The sequence below is a fragment of the Mustelus asterias genome, unplaced genomic scaffold (assembly GCF_964213995.1).
Source record: "Mustelus asterias unplaced genomic scaffold, sMusAst1.hap1.1 HAP1_SCAFFOLD_229, whole genome shotgun sequence".
NCBI classification, from domain to species: Eukaryota; Metazoa; Chordata; class Chondrichthyes; order Carcharhiniformes; family Triakidae; genus Mustelus; species Mustelus asterias.
The window spans coordinates 62591-84516 of NW_027590208.1; the positions used below are offsets into that span (position 1 = coordinate 62591).

General features: G+C 53.4%; 1 protein-coding gene across 1 annotated transcript in view; it reads right to left on the minus strand.

Moving 5' to 3' along the window:
• The window catches only part of LOC144485834 (atrial natriuretic peptide receptor 1-like), an 89097-nt gene that overhangs the window by 35041 nt on the left and 32130 nt on the right, over positions 1 to 21926 (minus strand). The window contains exons 7-13 of the mRNA XM_078203907.1: positions 20340 to 20427; positions 15651 to 15771; positions 14191 to 14265; positions 12048 to 12125; positions 5236 to 5340; positions 3629 to 3700; positions 1143 to 1302 (exon numbers count right to left, since the gene is read on the minus strand). Coding sequence (XP_078060033.1) covers positions 1143 to 1302; positions 3629 to 3700; positions 5236 to 5340; positions 12048 to 12125; positions 14191 to 14265; positions 15651 to 15771; positions 20340 to 20427 — 699 coding nt within the window. The remainder of the gene's footprint in view (positions 1 to 1142; positions 1303 to 3628; positions 3701 to 5235; positions 5341 to 12047; positions 12126 to 14190; positions 14266 to 15650; positions 15772 to 20339; positions 20428 to 21926) is intronic.

Here is a 21926-nt window from a genome sequence, read left to right on the forward strand (position 1 = left end):
TTCTCCCCCCACTCCCCCGTGGGAGCGAGTCCCACAGTCAACCCCACTCCCCCCGTGGGAGCGAATCCCACATTCTCCCCCCACTCCCCCCGTGGGAGCGAGTCCCAAATTCTCTCCCACTCCTCCCGTGGGAGCGAGTCCCACATTCTCCCCCCACTCCCCCGTGGGAGCGAGTCCCACAGTCAACCCCACTCCCCCCGTGGGAGCGAATCCCACATTCTCCCCTATTCCCCGTGGGAGCGAGTCCCACATTCTCCCCCACTCCCCCCTTGGGAGCGAGTCACACATTCTCCCCCCACTCCCCCCGTGGGAGTGAGTCCCACATTCTCCCCCACTCCCCCCGTGGGAGCGAGTCCCACATTCTCCCCTCACACCCCCGTGGGAGCGAGTCCCACATTCCCCCCCACTCTCCCCGTGGGAGCAAGTCCCGCACTCTCCCCCACTCCCCCTGGGAGCGAGTCCCACATTCTTCCCCCACTCCCCCCGTGGGACCGAGTCCCACATTCTCCCCCACTCCCCCCTTGGGAGCGAGTCCCACATTCTTCCCCCACTCCCCCCGTGGGACCGAGTCCCACATTCTCCCCCACTCCCCCCGTGGGTGCGAGTCCCACATTCTCCCCCACTCCCCCCGTGGGACCGAGTCCCACATTCTCCCCCACTCCCCCCTGTGGGAGCGAGTCCCACATTCCCCCCCCCCACTCCCCCCGTGGGAGCGAGTCCCACATTCCCCCCCCCCACTCCCCCGTGGGAGTGAGTCCCACATTCTCCCCCACTCCCGCCATGGGAGTGAGTCCCACATTCTCCCCCACTCCCCCTGGGAGCAAGTCCCACATTCTCCCCCACCCCCCTGGGAGCGAGTCCCACATTCTCCCCCACTCCCCCCGTGGGAGCGAGTCCCACATTCTCCCCCACTCCCCCCGTGGGAGCGAGTCCCACATTCTCCCCACTCTCTGGGTGAACAATTTTCTCCACAATTCCCATACTGGGTTTTCGAGCACATGGTCAGTCTCCTCAGTTTGATGGCAAGCGAAGAGTTAAGGGCGAATGCGATGGGCAATGATACGGAATCCTTTATTCACCCCGTCCGCCCCCCCTGTGAGCAAGCTGAATAATAATTGAACGCGGGTAGTTTAGTGACGCACTTGCATACATAAGGTGCTGGTCTTCTGAATGTGAGGAGGATCTGAAACTGGTCAGCCCGTAATCGGTGATCTTCAGGACAAATCGACTGTCTACCACACAGTTGGAGGACTTGAGGTTTCCGTGGCAACCGATCACACTGTTGTGCAAAAATGCCATGCCCTGGGAGGAGGAGGTGGGAGAGACGGAGGAATCAGGCAGGCGGAGAGGGTAACAGAATCAATCAGTCCCAAGCATGCTTACGCACAGAGCAGAAACAAGTCAACATACCTCCCTCGCAGCCATCTCACTCAACACCCAAGCGAGGGGGCGGTGCTGGGGCTTCCACCCCCCCCCACCATTCCTCCCTCTCTCGCTCTGTGCTGTCTCTCCTTCTGAGGCTAGTGCTCTACCCTCTGTACTCTGGTTAGGGGGATTGGCCATGCTAAATTGCCCCTTAGTGGCCAAAGATGTGCGGGTTAAGTGGATTGGCCATGCTAAATTGCCCCTTAGTGGCCAAAGATGTGCAGGTTAGGTGGATTGGCCATGCTAAATTGCCCCTTAGTGTCCAAAGATGTGCAGGTTAGGTGGATTGGCCATGCTAAATTGCCCCTTAGTGGCCAAAGATGTGCAGGTTAGGTGGATTGGCCATGCTAAATTGCCCCTTAGTGGCCAAAGATGTGTAGGTTAGGGGGATTGGCCATGCTAAATTGCCCCTTAGTGGCCAAAGATGTGCGGGTTAAGTGGATTGGCCATGCTAAATTGCCCCTTAGTGGCCAAAGATGTGCAGGTTAGGTGGATTGGCCATGCTAAATTGCCCCTTAGTGGCCAAAGATGTACAGGTTAGGGGGATTGGCCATGCTAAATTGCCCCTCAGTGTCCAAAGATGTGTAGGTTAGGTGGATTGGCCATGCTAAATTGCCCCTTAGTGTCCAAAGATGTGCGGGTTAGGTGGATTGGCCATGCTAAATTGCCCCTTAGTGTCCAAAGATGTGCGGGCTAGGTGGATTGGCCATGCTAAATTGCCCCTTAGTGTCTAAAGATGTGCCGGTTAAGTGGATTGGCCAAGCTAAGTTGCCTTTTAGTGTCCAAAGATGTGCAGGTTAGGGGGACTAGCCATGCTAAATTGCCCCTTAGTGTCCAAAGATGTGCGGGTTAGGTGGATTGGCCATGCTAAATTGCCCCTTAGTGTCCAAAGATGTGTAGGTTAGGGGGATTGGCCCTGCTAAATTGCCCCTTCGTGTCTAAAGATGTGCAGTTAGATGGATTGGCTATGCTAAATTGCCCCTTAGTGTCCAAAGATGTGCAGGTTAGGTGGATTGGCCATGCTAAATTGCCCCTTAGTGTCTAAAGATGTGCGGGTTAGGTGGATTGGCCATGCTAAATTGCCCCTTAGTGTCTAAAGATGTGTAGGTTAGGTGGATTGGCCATGCTAAATTGCCCCTTAGTGTCCAAAGATGTGTAGGTTAGGTGGATTGGCCATGCTAAATTGCCCCTTAGTGTCCAAAGATGTGCGGGCTAGGTGGATTGGCCGTGCTAAATTGCCCCTTAGTGTCTAAAGATGTGCGGGTTAGGTGGATTGGCCATGCTAAATTGCCCCTTAGTGTCCAAAGATGTGTAGGTTAGGTGGATTGGCCATGCTAAATTGCCCCTTAGTGTCCAAAGATGTGCAGGTTAGGTGGATTGGCCGTGCTAAATTGCCCCTTAGTGTCTAAAGATGTGCGGGTTAGGTGGCTAAGACCTCCGTTTTTCGATGGCGCTCAGTCTTCATGGACCTCATTACCCAGCATCCTGCAGATTTCGCTCAGCCGCATTGAGCGTTTATGGGGGGGCACGTCATCGGGGCCTCACTGTCAGAGATCCTTGGGTACCAGCAGCCTTAGGCACACTCAGTCGACTCTTAAGGCAAACAGCGGTGGACACCATGGATCCAGTGCAAGGTCTTTAATTACTTGTGAGCAAGAAGAACTCCCCCCACCCCGGCCTCCTTTGAAATGGCTGGAGTGGGTCTGACCTTATAGTTATAGTCAATTGCAGCGAATCAGGAACAAGAGATCTTTCAGATCTTTCATTGACATACAGATTCTCCAATTAAATCCTGGCTCTTCGCCCTTCCTCATTCGATGAAAAATTGACTTCTGCCGATCCTTCATTTAGAGTCATAGAGGTTTACAGCATGGAAACAGGCCCTTCGGCCCAACTTGTCCATGCCGCCCTTTTTTTTTAGAACCCCTAAGCTCATCCCAATTTGGCCCATATCCCTCTATACCCATCGTACCCATCTAACTTTGCATAGCATATCCCCATATCTCGCCTTTGGTGTTTGTTACGGAAGAAATCTGGTCTTGTTCACCCTCCAGTGAAGATCAAAAAACAGAATGTTTTGAGGGCAAGGCAAGAGAAGATTAGTCTAAAACAGACAGACTCCCTTCGAGGTCTGCAACTGATAACCTTCTCACGGAGAAGGCATGGCTTTTTTTTAACCTGAGCATTTTAACTTCCACAATACCTTAACAATATCATTGATTAGTGAGTATCGAAACATCCAGTCCAGGGTGATGCTCTCATTCTCCAAGATGTCCTGAAAAGAGATGACAAAGAGATAGCAATCATGAGGAGATAGAGTATGAGGAACACACGAGTCAAGGAGCCAACTGTGACCCAGCGCACCACACAACACAATAAATGCCAAATGCCACCAGAATGGATTCCATGGATTTTGCAAGAACCCACCCAGACCTCTGTGGCACTGTCAACCTCACTGGAACTCACATGTGGGTTTCCAAACTTCACCTTTGAAGATCTCACCTTGGGATCCAGATTAAAGTTTATTTATTATTGTTCGATTCCCGGCTCGGGTCACTGTCTGTGTGGAGTTTGTACATTCTCCCCGTGTCTGCGTGGGTTTCCTCCGGGTGCTCCGGTTTCTTCCCACAGTCCAAAGATGTGCAGGTTAGGAGGATTGGCCGTGCTAAATTGCCCCTTAGTGTCCAAAGATGTGTAGGTTAGGTGGATCGGCCATGCTAAGTTGCCCTTTAGTGTTCAAAGATGTGCAGGTTAGGTGGATTGGCCATGCTAAATTGCCCCTTAGTGTCCAAAGATGTGCGGGTTAGGTGGATTAGCCATGCTAAATTGTCCCTTAGTGTCCAAAGATGTGTAGGTTAGATGGATTGGCCGTGCTAAATTGCCCCTTAGTGTCCAAAGATGTGTAGGTTAGGGGGATTGGCCGTGCTAAATTGCCCCTTTGTGTCCAAAGATGCGTAGGTTCGATGGATTGGCCGTGCTAAATTGCCCCTTTGTGTCCAAAGATGTGTAGGTTAGGTGGATCGGCCATGCTAAGTTGCCCTTTAGTGTTCAAAGATGTGTAGGTTAGGTGGATTGGCCATGCTAAATTGTCCCTTTGTGTCCAAAGATGTGCAGGTTCGGTGGATTGGCCGTGCTAAATTGCCATTTAGTGTCAGGGGGACTAGCTAGGGTAAATAAGTGGGGTTACGGGGGTCGGGCCTGGATGGGATTATAATCGGTGTAGACTCAATGGGCCAAATGGCCTCCTTCTGCACTGCAGGCGTTCTATGATTTCTGTGATAGGTGACCAAAACGTTTGGTCAAAGAGGTCAGATTTAGTTTATTTATTTGTGTCACAAGTAGGCTTACATTAACACTGCGATGAAGTTACCGTGAAAATCCCCCAGTCGCCACACTCCTGTTCGAGTACATTGAGGGAGAATTTAGCACGGCCAATGCACCCTAACCAGCACGTCTTTCGGAGGAAACCGGAGCACCCGGGCGAAACCCACGCAGACACGGGGAGAATGTGCAGACTCCGCACAGACAGTGACCCAAGCCGGGAATCGAACCCGGGTCCCTGGCGCTGTGAGGCAGCAGTGCTAACCGCTATGCCACCGTGCCGTTCTCTTTGGAAGTTGCTGCAACTCAGACAGCCGACCTGGCAAGGTTTCAGTTGCATATGCAATGAGCGGAACAGCACGAGATCTCCCCCACCCATCCCTGCCCCCATTGCCCCCACCCCGTTCCCCAGTAGACATCACTCTCACTTCCCTGCCCACCACCAAACCTAGGCTTCCGAGTGGAAGATTCCTCCCTTGGGTCTCATACCTGTAAGCTCCCTCGGGGACAGTACTCTGTAATGATGCAGATGTTCGGGGGCTCGATACTGGCCCCGATGAAGCGTGTCAGATGTTCGTTTTGTACATCTCTCATCTGCAGAGTAAGAGCAAGGCAGAGTTAGAGAGAAACGTAGCCACACGGGTGGCTAGACCTCAGGAGCTGGCTTCAGACTGGGCCCCACACTCATCAACCTTGGAGAACATGGAGTCCAATCTGCCGATCACTGCATATTGATAAAAAGAAAAAATATCGAACGACCAAAAATGCTCATATTTCTGTCAGATAGATTCCCTCTGTTTAGAATCCCAACGGATCCAAACCCCTTCCCATTCACTCCCATTGTACACAATCCCAATCGACCCAAACCCCTTCCCATTCACTCCCACTGTACACAATCCCAATCGACCCAAACCCCTTCCCATTCACTCCCATTGTACACAATCCCAATGGACCCAAACCCCTTCCCATTCACTCCCATTGTACACAATCCCAATGGACCCAAACCCCTTCCCATTCACTCCCATTGTACACAATCCCAATCCCAAACCCCTTCCCATTCACTCCCATTGGACACAATCCCAATGGATCCAAACCCCTTCCCACTCACTCCCATTGTACACAATCCCAATGGACCCAAACCCCTTCCCATTCACTCCCATTGTATACAATCCCAATGGACCCAAACCCCTTCCCATTCGCTCCCATTGGACACAATCCCAATGGATCAAACCCCTTCCCATTCACTCCCATTGTACACAATCCCAATGGACCCAAACCTCTTCCCATTCACTCCCACTGTACACAATCCCAATGGACCCAAACCCCTTCCCATTCGCTCCCATTGTACACAATCCCAATGGATCCAAACCCCTTCCCATTCACTCCCATTGTACACAATCCCAATGGATCCAAACCCCTTCCCATTCACTCCCATTGTACACAATCCCAATCCCAAACCCCTTCCCATTCACTCCCACTGTACACAATCCCAATCCCCTTCCCATTCACTCCCACTGTACACAATCCCAATCCCAAACCCCTTCCCATTCACTCCCATTGTACACAATCCCAATTGACCCAAACCCCTTCCAATTCACTCCCATTGTACACAATCCCAATAGATCCAAACCCTTCCCATTCACTCCCATTGTACACAATCCCAATGGATCCAAACCCCTTCCCATTCACTCCCATTGTACACAATCCCAATGGATCAAAACCCCTTCCCATTCACTCCCATTGTACACAATCCCAATCCCAAACCCCTTCCCATTCACTCCCATTGTACACAATCCCAATCCCAAATCCCTTCCCATTCACTTCCACTGTACACAATCCCAATGGACCCAAACCCCTTCCCATTCACTCCCATTGTACACAATCCCAATCCCAAACCCCTTCCCATTCACTCCCATTGTACACAATCCCAATGGACCCAAACCGCTTCCCATTCACTCCCATTGTACACAGTCCCAATGGACCCAAACCCCTTCCCATTCACTCCCATTGTACACAGTCCCAATGGTCCCAAATCCCTTCCCATTCACTCCCATTGTACACAGTCCCAATGGTCCCAAACCCCTTCCCATTCACTCCCATTGTACACAATCCCAATGGTCCCAAACCCCTTCCCATTCACTCCCATTGTACACAATCCCAATGGCTCCAAACCCCTTCCCATTCACTCCCATTGTACATAATCTCAATGGACCCAAACCCCTTCCCATTCACTCCCACTGTACACAATCCCAATGGATCCAAACCCCTTCCCATTCACTCCCATTGTACACATTCCCAATGCACCCAAACCCCTTCCCGTTCACTCCCATTGTACACAATCCCAATGGATCCAAACCCCTTCCCATTCATTCCCATTGTACACAATCCCAATCCCAAACCCCTTCCCATTCACTCCCATTGTACACAATCCCAATGGACCCAAGCCCCTTCCCATTCACTCCCATTGTACACAATCCCAATGGACCCAAACCCCTTCCCATTCACTCCCATTGTACACAATCCCAATCCCCTTCCCATTCACTCCCATTGTACACAATCCCAATGGCTCCAAACCCCTTCCCATTCACTCCCACTGTCCACAATCACAATGGATCCAAACCCCTTCCCATTCACTCCCACTGTCCACAATCACAATGGATCCAAACCCCTTCCCATTCACTCCCATTGTGCACAATCCCAATGGATCAAATCCCTTCCCATTCACTCCCAATGTACACAATCCCAATGGACCCAAACCCCTTCCCATCTGGTTCCACTGTGAATGGAATATAAGCTGTAGATTTTCCACACCATTGCCTTCCACCACATCTATTGGAAAATTCCCCAAATGGGGGACTCATACCCCACCCAACTCTCATCAGACTTCGGACCTGAATGCATCCTTAACCCCTACTAAACCCAGTCCATCCATTTAAGCTCGATCCATGCCGAACGCACCCACCATGCCTCCCCCGCCCTTGGTTCATCACCCCGACTCTGCTTTGAAGCCTGGAGTTTGGAAGGGGAGCACAGTCCGTGGGCACTATCCACCAGTGGAAACGGCAGAGGTTGCACTTTTCATTTACTTGGTGCCTGGGACGTGGGGAATCCCTGGGCGAGGCTCAGCATTTGTTGTTGCCATCCCTAATTGCCCCCGAGTGTCTCGCTCAGGGGGCAGTTAAGAGTCGACCACATTGCCGTGTTTGTGTGCGTGGGAGGGGCTCTGGAGTCACATGTAGGCCAGACCGGGTAAGGATGGCAGATTTCCTTCCCTAAAGGACATTTCTATAAAATAATGAGGGGCATGGATCAGCGAGATAGTCAACATCTTTTCCCAAAGGTAGGGGAGTCTAAAACTAGAGGGCATAGGTTTAAGGTGAGAGGGGAGAGATACAAAAGGGTCCAGAGGGGCAATTTTTTCACACAGAGGGTGGTGAGTGTCTGGAACGAGCTGCCAGAGGCAGTAGTAGAGGCGGGTACAATTTAGTCTTTTAAAAATCATTGAGACAGCTACATGGGTAAGATGGGTCTCGAGGGATATGGGCCAAACGCGGGCATTTGGGACTAGCTTAGGGGTTAAAAACTGGAAGCATGGACAAGTTGGGCCGAAGGGCCTGTTTCCATGCTATAAACCTCTATGACTCGAGTGAACTAGATGGGTTTTTGCAACAGGGAGGTTTGTTTTAAAGTTTATTTATTAGTGTCACAAGTCGCCTTACATTAACACCGCAATGGAGTCACTGTGAAAATCCCCTAGTCGCCACACTCCGGCGCCTGTTCGGGTACACTGAGGGAGAATTTAGCACAGCCGATGCACCCTAACCAGCACGTCTTTCGGACTGTGGGAGGAAACCGGAGCACCCGGAGGAAACCCACGCAGACACGGGGAGAACGTGCAGACTCCACACGGACAGTGACCCCAAGCCGGGAATCGAACCTGGACCCTGGCGCTGTGAGGCAGCAGCGCTAACCACTGTGCCACCGTGCCACCCAACTCGGCAGTGGCCTAGGGGTATTATCACTGGACTAGTAATCCAGAGACCCAAGGTAACGCTCTGGGGACCCGGGTTCGAATCCCGGCCACGGCAGAGAATTTAAATTCAATTAAAAAGTATCTGGAATTAAGAATCTACTGATGACCCATTGTCGGAAAAACCCATCTGGTTCCCTTTAGGGAAGGAAATCTGCCGTCCTTACCCCGGTCTGGCCTACATGTGACTCCAGAGCCACAGCAATGTGGTTGACTCCCAACTGCCCTCCAAGGGTAACGAGGGACGGGTAATAAATGCCGGACCAGCCGGCGACGCGCATATCCCACTAATTAATATATTTTTAAACGTTGATGACAATTGTCACGGTCGCCGTGCCCGACACTCGCTCTCAATTCCAGAGTTTATTAATCGAGTTTAAATTCCCACCAGATGCTCGGGGTGGGATTTGAACCCGTGTCTCTCCCCCTCCCCCAGAGCATTAACCCGGGGCCTCTGGATTCCCTCAGGTATTGTTTATTTGGGGCATAAACCAGGCTTATTGTCAGCCTCCGTGTCGCTGTCTCAGCGCGCAGCCCTCACCTCTGCGTCGGAAGGTTCAAACCCAGTCCTGACACTCCTGCACCATCAGTGAAGGCAGTGCAGTACCACAGGAGCGCAGCACTGCCAGAGGAGCGCAGCACTGCCAGAGGAGCGCAGCACTGCCAGAGGAGCGCAGCACTGCCAGAGGAGCACGGCACTGCCAGAGGAGCGTGGCACTGCCAGAGGTGTGCGGCACTGCCAGAGGTGTGCAGCATTGCCAGAGGTGTGCGGCACTGCCAGAGGTGTGCGGCACTGCCAGAGGTGTGCGGCACTGCCAGAGGAGCGCGGCACTGCCAGAGGTGTGCAGCATTGCCAGAGGTGCGCGGCACTGCCAGAGGTGTGCGGCACTGCCAGAGGTGCGCGGCACTGCCAGAGGTGTGCGGCACTGCCAGAGGTGCGCGGCACTGCCAGAGGTGCGCGGCACTGCCAGAGGTGTGCGGCACTGCCAGAGGTGTGCGGCACTGCCAGAGGTGTGCGGCACTGCCAGAGGTGCGCGGCACTGCCAGAGGTGTGCGGCACTGCCAGAGGTGTGCGGCACTGCCAGAGGTGCGCGGCACTGCCAGAGGAGCGCAGCACTGCCAGAGGAGCGTGGCACTGCCAGAAATGCACGGGACTGCCAGAGGTGCGCGGCACTGCCAGAGGTGCACGGCACTGCCAGAGTTGCGCAGCACTGCCAGAGGTGTGTGGCACTGCCAGAGGTGTGCGGCACTGCCAGAGGTGCACGGCACTGCCAGAGGTGTGCGGCACTGCCAGAGGTGCACGGCACTGCCAGAGGTGCGCAGCACTGCCAGAGGTGTGTGGCACTGCCAGAGGTGTGCGGCACTGCCAGAGGTGTGCGGCACTGCCAGAGGTGCACGGCACTGCCAGAGGTGCGTGGCACTGCCAGAGGTGTGCAGCACTGCCAGAGGTGCGTGGCACTGCCAGAGGTGTGCGGCACTGCCAGAGGTGCGCGGCACTGCCAGAGGTGCACGGCACTGCCAGAGGTGCGCGGCACTGCCAGAGGTGCACGGCACTGCCAGAGGTGTGCGGCACTGCCAGAGGTGCGCGGCACTGCCAGAGGTGCGCGGCACTGCCAGAGGTGTGCGGCACTGCCAGAGGTGTGCGGCACTGCCAGAGGTGTGCGGCACTGCCAGAGGTGCGCGGCACTGCCAGAGGTGTGCGGCACTGCCAGAGGTGTGCGGCACTGCCAGAGGTGCGCGGCACTGCCAGAGGAGCGCAGCACTGCCAGAGGAGCGTGGCACTGCCAGAAATGCACGGGACTGCCAGAGGTGCGCGGCACTGCCAGAGGTGCACGGCACTGCCAGAGTTGTGCAGCACTGCCAGAGGTGTGTGGCACTGCCAGAGGTGTGCGGCACTGCCAGAGGTGCACGGCACTGCCAGAGGTGTGCGGCACTGCCAGAGGTGCGCAGCACTGCCAGAGGTGCGCAGCACTGCCAGAGGTGTGTGGCACTGCCAGAGGTGTGCGGCACTGCCAGAGGTGTGCGGCACTGCCAGAGGTGCACGGCACTGCCAGAGGTGCGTGGCACTGCCAGAGGTGTGCAGCACTGCCAGAGGTGCGTGGCACTGCCAGAGGTGTGCGGCACTGCCAGAGGTGCGCGGCACTGCCAGAGGTGCACCGCACTGCCAGAGGTGCGCGGCACTGCCAGAGGTGCACGGCACTGCCAGAGGTGCGTGGCACTGCCAGAGGTGTGCGGCACTGCCAGAGGTGCGTGGCACTGCCAGAGGTGTGCGGCACTGCCAGAGGAGCGTGGCACTGCCAGAGGAGCGTGGCACTGCCAGAGGAGCGTGGCACTGCCAGAGGTGCGTGGCACTGCCAGAGGTCCATCATTTGGCTCTGACATTGCGATGGAATCTCCACCACTGATTCCCGATGTCCCTCGAGCACCATCGCAAACAGATCCGTCCGCTTGTCGTCATGGTGATGTTTCTGGGAGCTTGCTGTGCAGATTGTTTGCTGCGTCTCCGACATTACACACGTGACGACACTTCAAAAATAGTACCTTAGCGGCTGTGGAGCGACTGGGGACCAGCCCAAGGCTGTGACAGGCGCTATACCAAGGCACGTCTGTCATCTTTTCCAAGCTGCTATTGGGCTCCAAGTTCCAAAAGACCACAAGAAACTACGAAGGGTCGTGAATGTAACCCAATCCACCAGCCTCCCAACCATTGACTCTACACTTCCTGCTGCCTCGGGAAAAGCAGCCGGCATAATCCAGGACCCCCCACGCACCCCTGACATTCTCAGAAGGCGAAGGAAATTTGGCATGTCAGCTACAACCCTCACCAACTTCTACAGATGCCCCATAGAAAGCATTCTTTCTGGTTGTATCACAGCTCGGTCTGGGGCTCCTGCTCTGCCCAAAACCACAAGGAACTACTAAGGATCGTGAATGTAGCCCAATCCCATCACGCAAACCAGCCTCCCATCCATTGACTCCATCTACACATCCCGCTGCCTCGGGAAAAAGCAGCCGGCATAATCAAGGACCCCCCCACGCACCCCGGACATTCTCTCTTCCACCTCCTTCCTTCGGGAAAAAGATACAAAAGTCTGAGGACACGGACCGACCGACTCAAGAACTGCATTAACCTGAGGGTCTCTGGATGACCAGCCCAGTGACAATACCCTGACCCAGAACTGGGGCATAGAAAAAAGACAAAGGGAAAACATGACCATGGGAAGGAGAAGGAGAGAGAGATGGACATGGGAGCGAGGAAGATGGAACGTACGTGTTTGAGCTCGAAGAGGACGTTGCGAGTCAACTCCACTCTCTTCCGGTTGATGTGTTTAATGGCCACAATGTTCCCCTGAGGACAGAGAAAGGGGAGAAGGGCAGAGGATGAGAACAGTTTGAATTAACACAAATTGGGGAGACCATTCCCGCAATGGACACCTTCATCACGACTGTTCTTGTCCTGTGGTCACCATGGGGATCATCAGATAGAAACGAGAGCAGTGAAACCAGTCATTCAGCCCATCTGGACGACACTAGTCCATCTGAATCTCCCACCTGCTACACCTCACACCATAAACATATCCTTCTATCCCTCTCCACCTCGTGTGTTTATCCAGCTTCCCCATTAAGTACATCTCTGCCATTGGCCTCCATCACTCCCCGTGATAGCTAGCCCCACAACCACTCCCACTCTCCCTGGGAGCAAGTCCCACATTCTCCCCCACTCCTCCGTGGGAGCGAGTCCCACACTCTCCCCCACTCCCTTCATGGGTGCGAGTCCCACATTCTCCCCCACTCCCCCTGGGAGCGAGTCCCACATTCTCCCCCACTCCCCCCGAGGGTGCGAGTCCCACATTCTCCCCCACTCCCCCTGGGAGCGAGTCCCACATTCTCCCCCACTCCTCCGTGGGAGCGAGTCCCACATTCTCCCCCACTCCCCCGTGGGAGCGAGTCCCACATTCTCCCCCACTCCCCCCGTGGGAGCGAGTCCCACATTCTCCCCCACTCCTCCGTGGGAGCGAGTCCCACATTCTCCCCCACTCCCCCCGTGGGAGCGAGTCCCACATTCTCCCCCACTCCCCCTGGGAGCGAGTCCCACATTCTCCCCCACTCCCCCTGGGAGCGAGTCCCACATTCTCCCCCACTCCCCCGTGGGAGCGAGTCCCACATTCTCCCCCACTCCCCCGTGGGAGCGAGTCCCACATTCTCCCCCACTCCCCCTGGGAGCGAGTCCCACATTCTCCCCCACTCCCCCTGGGAGCGAGTCCCACATTCTCCCCCACTCCCCCGTGGGAGCGAGTCCCACATTCTCCCCCACTCCCCCGTGGGAGCGAGTCCCACATTCTCCCCCACTCCCCCTGGGAGCGAGTCCCACATTCTCCCCCACTCCCCCTGGGAGCGAGTCCCACATTCTCCCCCACTCCCCCCCTGGGAGCGAGTCCCACATTCTCCCCCCACTCCCCCTTGGGAGCAAGTCCCACATTCTCCCCCACTCCCCCGTGGGAGCGAGTCCCACATTCTCCCCCACTCCCCCGTGGGAGCGAGTCTCACATTCTCCCCCCACTCCCCCCGTGGGAGTGAGTCCCACATTCTCCCCCACTCCCCCTTGGGAGCAAGTCCCACATTCTCCCCCACTCCCCCGTGGGAGCGAGTCCCACATTCTCCCCCCACTCCCCCCGTGGGAGTGAGTCTCACATACTCCCCCCACTCCCCTGTGGGAGCGGGTCCCACATTCTCCCCCACTCCCCCTGGGAGCGAGTCCCACATTCTCCCCCACTCCCCCCGTGGGAGTGAGTCCCACATTCTCCCCCACTCCCCCCGTGGGAGTGAGTCCCACATTCTCCCCCACTCCCCCCGTGGGAGCGAGTCCCACATTCTTCCCCAACTCCCCCTGGGAGCGAGTCCCAAATTCTCCCCACTCCCCCGTGGGACTGAGCCCCAGATTCTCCCCCCCGACTCACCCGTGGGAGCGAGTCCCACATTCTACCCCCCACTCCCCCTTGGGAGCGAGTCCCACATTCTCCCCTCCACTCCCCCGTGGGAGCGGGTCCCACATTCTCCCCCACTTCCCCCGTGGGAACGAGTCCCACATTCTCCCCCACTCCTCTATAGGAACGAGTCTCACATTCACCCCCACTCTTCGTGGGAGCGACTGCACATTATACACAATCCCAATCGGCCCAAACCTCTTCCCATTCACTCCCATTGGACACAATCCCAAAGGATCCAAACCCCTTCCCTTTCACTCCCATTGTACGCAATCCCAATGGATCTAAACACCTTCCTATTCACTCCCAGTGTACACAATCCCAATGGATCCAAACCCCTTCCCATTGGAATTGCATCTGTAGAAGTGAAGATAAACTGGGGGATCTTGTTGGGAGTAAGGTGTGATAACATGATCTGAAGTTTGTCACCTTGTAGTAAGCAGTTTTGGCGTACACCTGGAAATGTCCCTCATTGGTCAGCAGAGATCCATAGTTTGAACCATGCTGAAAGGGAAATACAATGTCATCAGCAACTAGAATCTCCTTCAAAATGTTCTCACTCTGTCCGACTAAGGAACCAAAAGGGGCGGACATTCACCGAGGGAGGGGCTGCCTTTCACTGAAAAATGGATTGGCTGTTCATGGTAGAATAGGGCCACTAAAAGGAACAGTGAATACACAGGAAAGCTCCCTCTACACTGTCCCCCATCAAACACTCCCAGGACAGGTACAGCACGGGGTTAGATACAGAGTAAAGCTCCCTCTACACTGTCCCCCATCAAACACTCCCAGGACAGGGACAGCACGGGGTTAGATACAGAGTAAAGCTCCCTCTACACTGTCCCCCATCAAACACTCCCAGGACAGGTACAGCACGGGGTTAGATACAGAGTAAAGCTCCCTCTACACTGTCCCCCATCAAACACTCCCAGGACAGGTACAGCACGGGGTTAGAGACAGAGTAAAGCTCCCTCTACACTGTCCCCTGTCAAACATTCCCAGGACAGGTACAGCACAGGGTTAGATACAGAGTAAAGCTCCCTCTACACTGACCCCATCAAACACTCCCAGGACAGGTACAGCACGGAGTTAGATACAGAGTAAAGCTCCCTCTACACTGTCCCCATCAAACACTCCCAGGACAGGTACAGCACGGGGTTAGATACAGAGTAAAGCTCCCTCTACAGTGTCCCCATCAAACACTCCCAGGACAGGTACAGCACGGGGTTAGATACAGAGTAAAGCTCCCTCTACAGTGTCCCCATCAAACACTCCCAGGGCAGGTACAGCACGGGGTTAGATACAGAGTAAAGCTCCCTCTACACTGTCCCCATCAAACACTCCCAGGACAGGTACAGCACGGGGTTAGATACAGAGTAACGCTCCCTCTACACTGTCCCCATCAAACACTCCCAGGACAGGCACAGCACGGGGTTAGATACAGAGTAAAGCTCCCTCTACACTGTCCCCATCAAACACTCCCAGGACAAGTACAGCACGGGGTTAGATACAGAGTAAAGCTCCCTCTACACTGTCCCCATCAAACACTCCCAGGACAAGTACAGCACGGGGTTAGATACAGAGTAAAGCTCCCTCTACACTGTCCCCATCAAACACTCCCAGGACAGGTACAGCACGGGGTTAGATACAGAGTAAAGCTCCCTCTACACTGTCCCCATCAAACACTCCCAGGGCAGGTACAGCACGGGGTTAGATACAGAGTAAAGCTCCCTCTACACTGTCCCCCATCAAACACTCCCAGGACAGGTACAGCACGGGGTTAGATACAGAGTAAAGCTCTCTCTACACTGTCCCCCATCAAACACTCCCAGGGCAGGTACAGCACGGGGTTACACAAACACACAGCAGAGAGAGGCCGGCCCTCTTACCAAGGACAGGGTCAGCTTGCTGCCTGCACTCCTCAGGTTCTTGTCCAGGTTGCTGAGTTGAATGTCCTCCCACCGGATCCGCCAAAGCTCGCTGGCCAGCTCCTTCTCCAGTTTAAACTTCCTGCAAAAGTGCGAAGGAACAGGAGAGGTCGGAGCAGGAGTGGTCCATCGAGCCCCTCACACCCACCCCACCAATCAATGCAATCATTCCTGACTTCAGGCCTGATCCCTCCCCCTGCCTCACACTCAATCCTTCAGACTCCAAACAAAACATCTCTCAATATCAACTTTGATGATATTCACAATGGGTTAAAAAATGAATAACAAAAGTTCTGGGGACCCGGGTTCGAATCCCGCCCGCGGCAGATGGTGGAATTTGAATTCAATTTTTAAAAATCTGGAATTAATAATTATTTATTATTAATAATTAAATTGGGCGGCACCGTGGATTTGCACTGGTGCCTCTCAGCGCCAGGGACCCGGGTTCGATTCCCGGCTTGGGTCACTGTCTGTGTGGAGTCTGCACGTTCTCCCCGTGTCTGCGTGGGTTTCCTCCGGGTGCTCCGGTTTCCTCCTACAGTCCGAAAGATGTGCTGGTTAGGGTGCATTGACCTGAATAGGCGCCGGAGTGTGGGTCAAACATGTGTGGGTTAGGTGGATTGGCCATGCTAAATTGCCCCTTAGTGTCCAAAGATGTGCAGGTTAGGTGGATTGGCCATGCTAAATTGCCCCTTACTGTACAAAGATGTGCGGGTTAAGTGGATTGGCCATGCTAAATTGCCCCTTAGTGTCCAAAGATGTGCGGGTTAAGTGGATTGGCCGTGCTAAATTGCCCCTTAGTGTCCAAAGATGTGTGGGTTAAGTGGATTGGCCATGCTAAATTGCCCCTTAGTGGCCAAAGATGTGCGGGTTAAGTGGATTGGCCGTGCTAAATTGCCCCTTAGTGTCCAAAAATGTGTGGGTTAAGTGGATTGGCCATGCTAAATTGCCCCTTAGTGTCCAAAGATGTGTGGGTTAGGTGGATTGGCCATGCTAAATTGCCCTTTAGTGTCCAAACATGTGCAGGTTAGGTGGATTGGCCATGTTAAATTCCCTTTAGTGTCCAAAGATGTGCGGGTTAGGTGGATTGGCCATGCTAAATTGCCCCTTAGTGTCCAAAGATGTGTGGGTTAGGTGGATTGGCCATGCTAAATTGCCCCTTAGTGTCCAAAGATGTGTGGGTTAGGGGGATTGGCCATGCTAAATTGCCCCTTAGTGTCCAAAGATGTGTAGGTTAGGTGGATTGGCCATGCTAAATTGTCCCTTAGTGTCCAAAGATGTGCAGGTTAGGTGGATTGGCCATGCTAAATTGCCCCTTAGTGTCCAAAGATGTGTGGGTTAGGGGGATTGGCGATGCTAAATTGCCCCTTAGTGTCCAAAGATGTGCGGGTTAGGGGGATTGGCCATGCTAAATTGCCCCTTAGTGTCCAAAGATGTGCGGGTTAGGTGGATTGGCCATGCTAAATTGCCCCTTAGTGTCCAAAGATGTGTAAGTCAGATGGATTCTCCATGGTAAATGTGTGGGATAGGGCGGGGGGAAGGGCATGGTTAAGGTGCTCTGTTGGAGAGTCGGCGCAGACTCAATGGGTCGAATGGCCGCCCTCTGCACTGTCGGGTTTCTGTGCTTCAACCCCCTTGCAATAAAGCATAACTGCTTGCTGCATCGGCACGTTAACGTCCTGGGATTTGGGTGACCTTTCGAGGGACAACATTTGCTGGCCTCTCATGTTGGAAAAATAAAGTTCTTCCTTTTATAATCTTCCTTCCAGAGTGAATAGTGAAGGGAGGACATTCATCAGTCAGAGGCGCAATCCTGGCAGGAGTCTTCCTTTGATTTTTATTCATTCGTGGGACATAGAGTCAGAGAGGTTTACAGCATGGAAACAGGCCCTTCGGCCCAACTTGTCCATGCCGCCCTTTTTGTTAAACCCCGAAGCTAATCCCAATTGCCCTCATTTGGCCCATATCCCTCTATACCCATCTTACCCATGTAACTGTCTAAACACTTTTTAAAAGACAAAATTGTACCCGCCTCTACTACTGCCTCTGGCAGCTTGTTCGAGACACTCACCACCCTCTGTGTGAAAAAATTGCCCCTCTGGACACTTCTGTATCTCTCCCCTCTCACCTTAAACCTATGCCCGCTAGTTTTAGACTCCCCTACCTTTGGGACATGGGCGTCGCTGGCTGGGCCAGCATTTATTGCCCATCCCTAGTTGCCCCTTGGAGGGCAGTTGAGAGTCAAACCACATTGCTGTGTGGCTCTGGAGTCACATGTAGGCCAGACCGGGGTAAGGACGGCAGATTTCCTTCCCTAAAGGGAACCAGATGGGTTTTTCCGACAATGGGTCATCAGTAGATTCTTAATTCCAGATTTCTTAAAATATTGAATTAAAATTCCACCATCTGCCGTGGCGGGATTCGAACTCGGGTCCCCCAGAACATTAGCTGAGTTGCTGGATTAATAGTCTGGCGATAATACCACTAGGCCATCACCTCCCCAACACAGAAAGAGGCCATTTGGCCCCATCATTGGCTGTCCAATTGGCTAACCCCTGTGCCATCCGCCCCAACCCATCCTACCAACATAGAACAGGACAGCACAGGAACAGGCCTTCGGCCCACCATGTTGTCCTGAACTTGACGCCAAATTAAACTCATCCCTTCTGCCTGCTCCATATCCCTCCAATCCTTGCATATTCTTGTGCCTATCTAAAAGCCCCTTAAACACCACTATCGTATCTGCCTCCACCACCACCCCCGGCAGCGCGTTCCAGGCACCTGTGTAAAAAAAACCTACCCCTCACATCTTCCTTTGAACATCCCCCCTCTCACCTTAAGTGCGTACCCCCTAGTATTAGACATTTCAACTCTGGGGAACAATATTCTGACTGTCAACCCTATATCTACGCCTCTCATCATTTTATAGACTTCTATCAGGACTCCCCCCTCAGCCTCTGCCGCTCCAGAGAAAACAATCCTAGTTTGTCCAGCCTCTCCTTAAAGCTCACACCCTCTAATCCAGGCAGCAAACCTCTTCTGCACCCTCTCCAAAGCCTCCACATCCTTCCTGTAAATGTGGCGACCAGAATTGAACGCAATTAAGTGCGGCCTAACCAAAGTTTTATAAAGCTGTAACATCCTGACTCTTGTACTCAATGCCCCGACCAATAAAGGCAAGCGCGCCATCCGCCTTCTGTACCACCCTATCTACTTGTGTGGCCACTTTCAGGGAGCTATGGACTTGAACCCCAGGATCCCCCTGTGCATCAGTGGTGTTCGGGGTCCTGCCATCAACTGTATACTTACCCTGAACATTTGATCTCCCAAAGTGCAGCGCCTCTCACTTGCTGGGATTAAACTCCATCTGCCATCTCTCCGCCCCTATCTACAACTGATCATCCATTTTGGTCGGAATAACAGCAAAATGGACTATTATTTAAATGGTAAAAAATTGCAGCATGCTGCTGTGCAGAGGGACCTGGATGTCCTTGTGCAGGAATCTCAAGAAGTTGGTTTGCAGGTGCAGCAGATAATTAAGAAGGCAAATGGAATTTTGTCCTTCATTGCGAGAGGGATGGAGTTTAAAAACAGCGAGGTTATGTTGCAGCTGTATAAGGTGCTGGTGAGGCCACACCTGGAGTACTGTGTACAGTTTTGGTCTCCTTACTTGAGAAAGGATATACTGGCACTGGAGGGGGTACAGAGGAGATTCACTAGGTTGATTCCAGAGTTGAGGGGGTTGGCTTATGAGGAGAGACTGAGTAGACTGGGGCTATACTCATTGAAATTCAGAAGAATGAGGGGAGATTTTATAGAAACATACAAGATTATGAAGGGAATAGATAAGATAGAAGCAGGGAAGTTGTTTCCACTGGCAGGTGAAACTAGAACTAGGGGGCATGGCCTCAAAATAAGGGGAAGCAGATTTGGGGCTGAGTTGAGGAGGAACTTCTTCACACAAAGGGTTGTGAATCTGTGGAATTCCCTGCCCAGTTGAGGCTCCCTCATTGAATGTTTTTAAGGCAAGGATAGATAGATATTTGAACAGTAAAGGAATTAAGGGGAGCGGGCGGGTAAGTGGAGCTGAGTCCATGAAAAGATCAGCCATGATCTTATTGAATGGCGGAGCAGGCTCGAGGGGCCGGATGGCCCACTCCTGCTCCTAGTTCTTAGCCCGCTACATCCTTTGACAACCTTCTACACTATCCACAACTCCACTTTATCTTTGTGTCGTCTGCAAACTTACTCACCCACCCATCTACGTTTTCACCCCAGTTGGGGGCGGGGAATCCGTAACCTGAACATCAAAACTGGGCCCTTCAGTGGCGGAAGCAGTTTCAGATTCACAGGTTGGTGACAATCTGGTAAACTCACCCCCCACACACACACACGGCTGTGGAGAGCCAATTTAAATTTAGTAATCAAGAGATTTTTATTGGGTTGGATATCGAAGCGTGCCCCAAGAACCCTCGGCACTCTGACAGCAGAATCCTAGACAAATTATCAACGGGTTTGAGTGTCGACTCGTCCTGTTCCAGCCTGCCGATTGTGTAGAATGATCGCACTGCCTCTGGGGGAGTGACGCAACTCTCCCCCCTCCCCCCCAAACCCCATCCCTCCCTGACTGCCTCCCGAAGGTGCGTTTACCTGTAGATGAGAAAGGAGGTGATGGTTATGATGAGGAGAATCAGACTGACCACAATCGACAAGACTTCCAGCATCGTAAACGCTCTTCCTGAGGAGAAAACAGAATCCCCGTCAGGAATAACCTGGGATTTGGTACGGCACAACAGGATAACGGCCCGGTTTGCGTGGGAAGGGAGGGGGGGGTCTTCTTAAGCAACCAGAGTTACGTAGGGAAGAGGAGCTGGTACGGCAGGGTGGCGCAGTGGGTGAGCACTGCTGCCTCACAGCGCCCAGGACCCAGGTTCGATTCCCGGCTTGGGTCACTGTCTGTGTGGAGTCTGCACGTTCTCCCCGTGTCTGCGTGGGTTTCCTCCGGGTGCTCCGGTTTCCTCCCATAGTCCGAAAGACGTGCAGGTTAGGTGGATTGGCCATGCTAAATTGCCCCTTAGTGTCCAAAGATGTGTAGGTTAGGTGGATTGGCCATGCTAAATTGCCCCTTAGTGTCCAAAGATGTGCAGGTTAGGGGGATTGGCCGTGCTAAATTGCCCCTTAGTGTCCAAAGATGTGTAGGTTAGGTGGATTGGCCATGCTAAATTGCCCCTTAGTGTCCAAAGATGTGCAGGTTAGGTGGATTGGCCATGCTAAGTTGCCCCTTAGAGTCCAAAGATGTGCAGGTTAGGTGGATTGGCCATGCTAAACTACCCCATAGTGTCCAAAGATGTGCGGGTTAGGTGGATTGGCCATGCTAAGTTGCCCCTTAGAGTCCAAAGATGTGCAGGTTAGGTGGATTGGCCATGCCAAACTGCCCCATAGTGTCCAAAGATGTGCAGGTTAGGTGGATTGGCCATGCTAAACTACCCCATAGTGTCCAAAGATGTGCGGGTTAGGTGGATTGGCCATGCTAAGTTGCCCCTTAGAGTCCAAAGATGTGCAGGTTAGGTGGATTGGCCATGCTAAATTGCCCCTTAGTGTCCAAAGATGTGCGGGTTAGGTGGATTGGCCATGCTAAACTGCCCCATAGTGTCCAAAGATGTGGAGGTTAGGTGGATTGGCCATGCTAAATTGCTCCTTAGTGTCCAAAGATGTGCAGGTTAGGTGGATTGGCCATGCTAAATTGCCCCTTAGTGTCCAAAGATGTGCAGGTTAGGTGGATTGGCCGTGCTAAACTGCCCCTTAGTGTCCAAAGATGTGCGGGTTAGGTGGATTGGCCATGCTAAACTACCCCTTAGTGTCCAAAGATGTGCAGGTTAGGTGGATTGGCCATGCCAAACTGCCCCATAGTGTCCAAAGATGTGCAGGTTAGGTGGATTGGCCATGCTAAACTACCCCTTAGTGTCCAAAGATGTGCGGGTTAGGTGGATTGGCCATGCTAAGTTGCCCCTTAGTGTCCAAAGATGTGCAGGTTAGGTGGATTGGCCATGCTAAATTGCCCCTTAGTGTCCAAAGATGTGCGGGTTAGGTGGATTGGCCATGCTAAACTACCCCTTAGTGTCCAAAGATGTGCAGGTTAGGTGGATTGGCCATGCCAAACTGCCCCATAGTGTCCAAAGATGTGGAGGTTAGGTGGATTGGCCATGCTAAATTGCTCCTTAGTGTCCAAAGATGTGC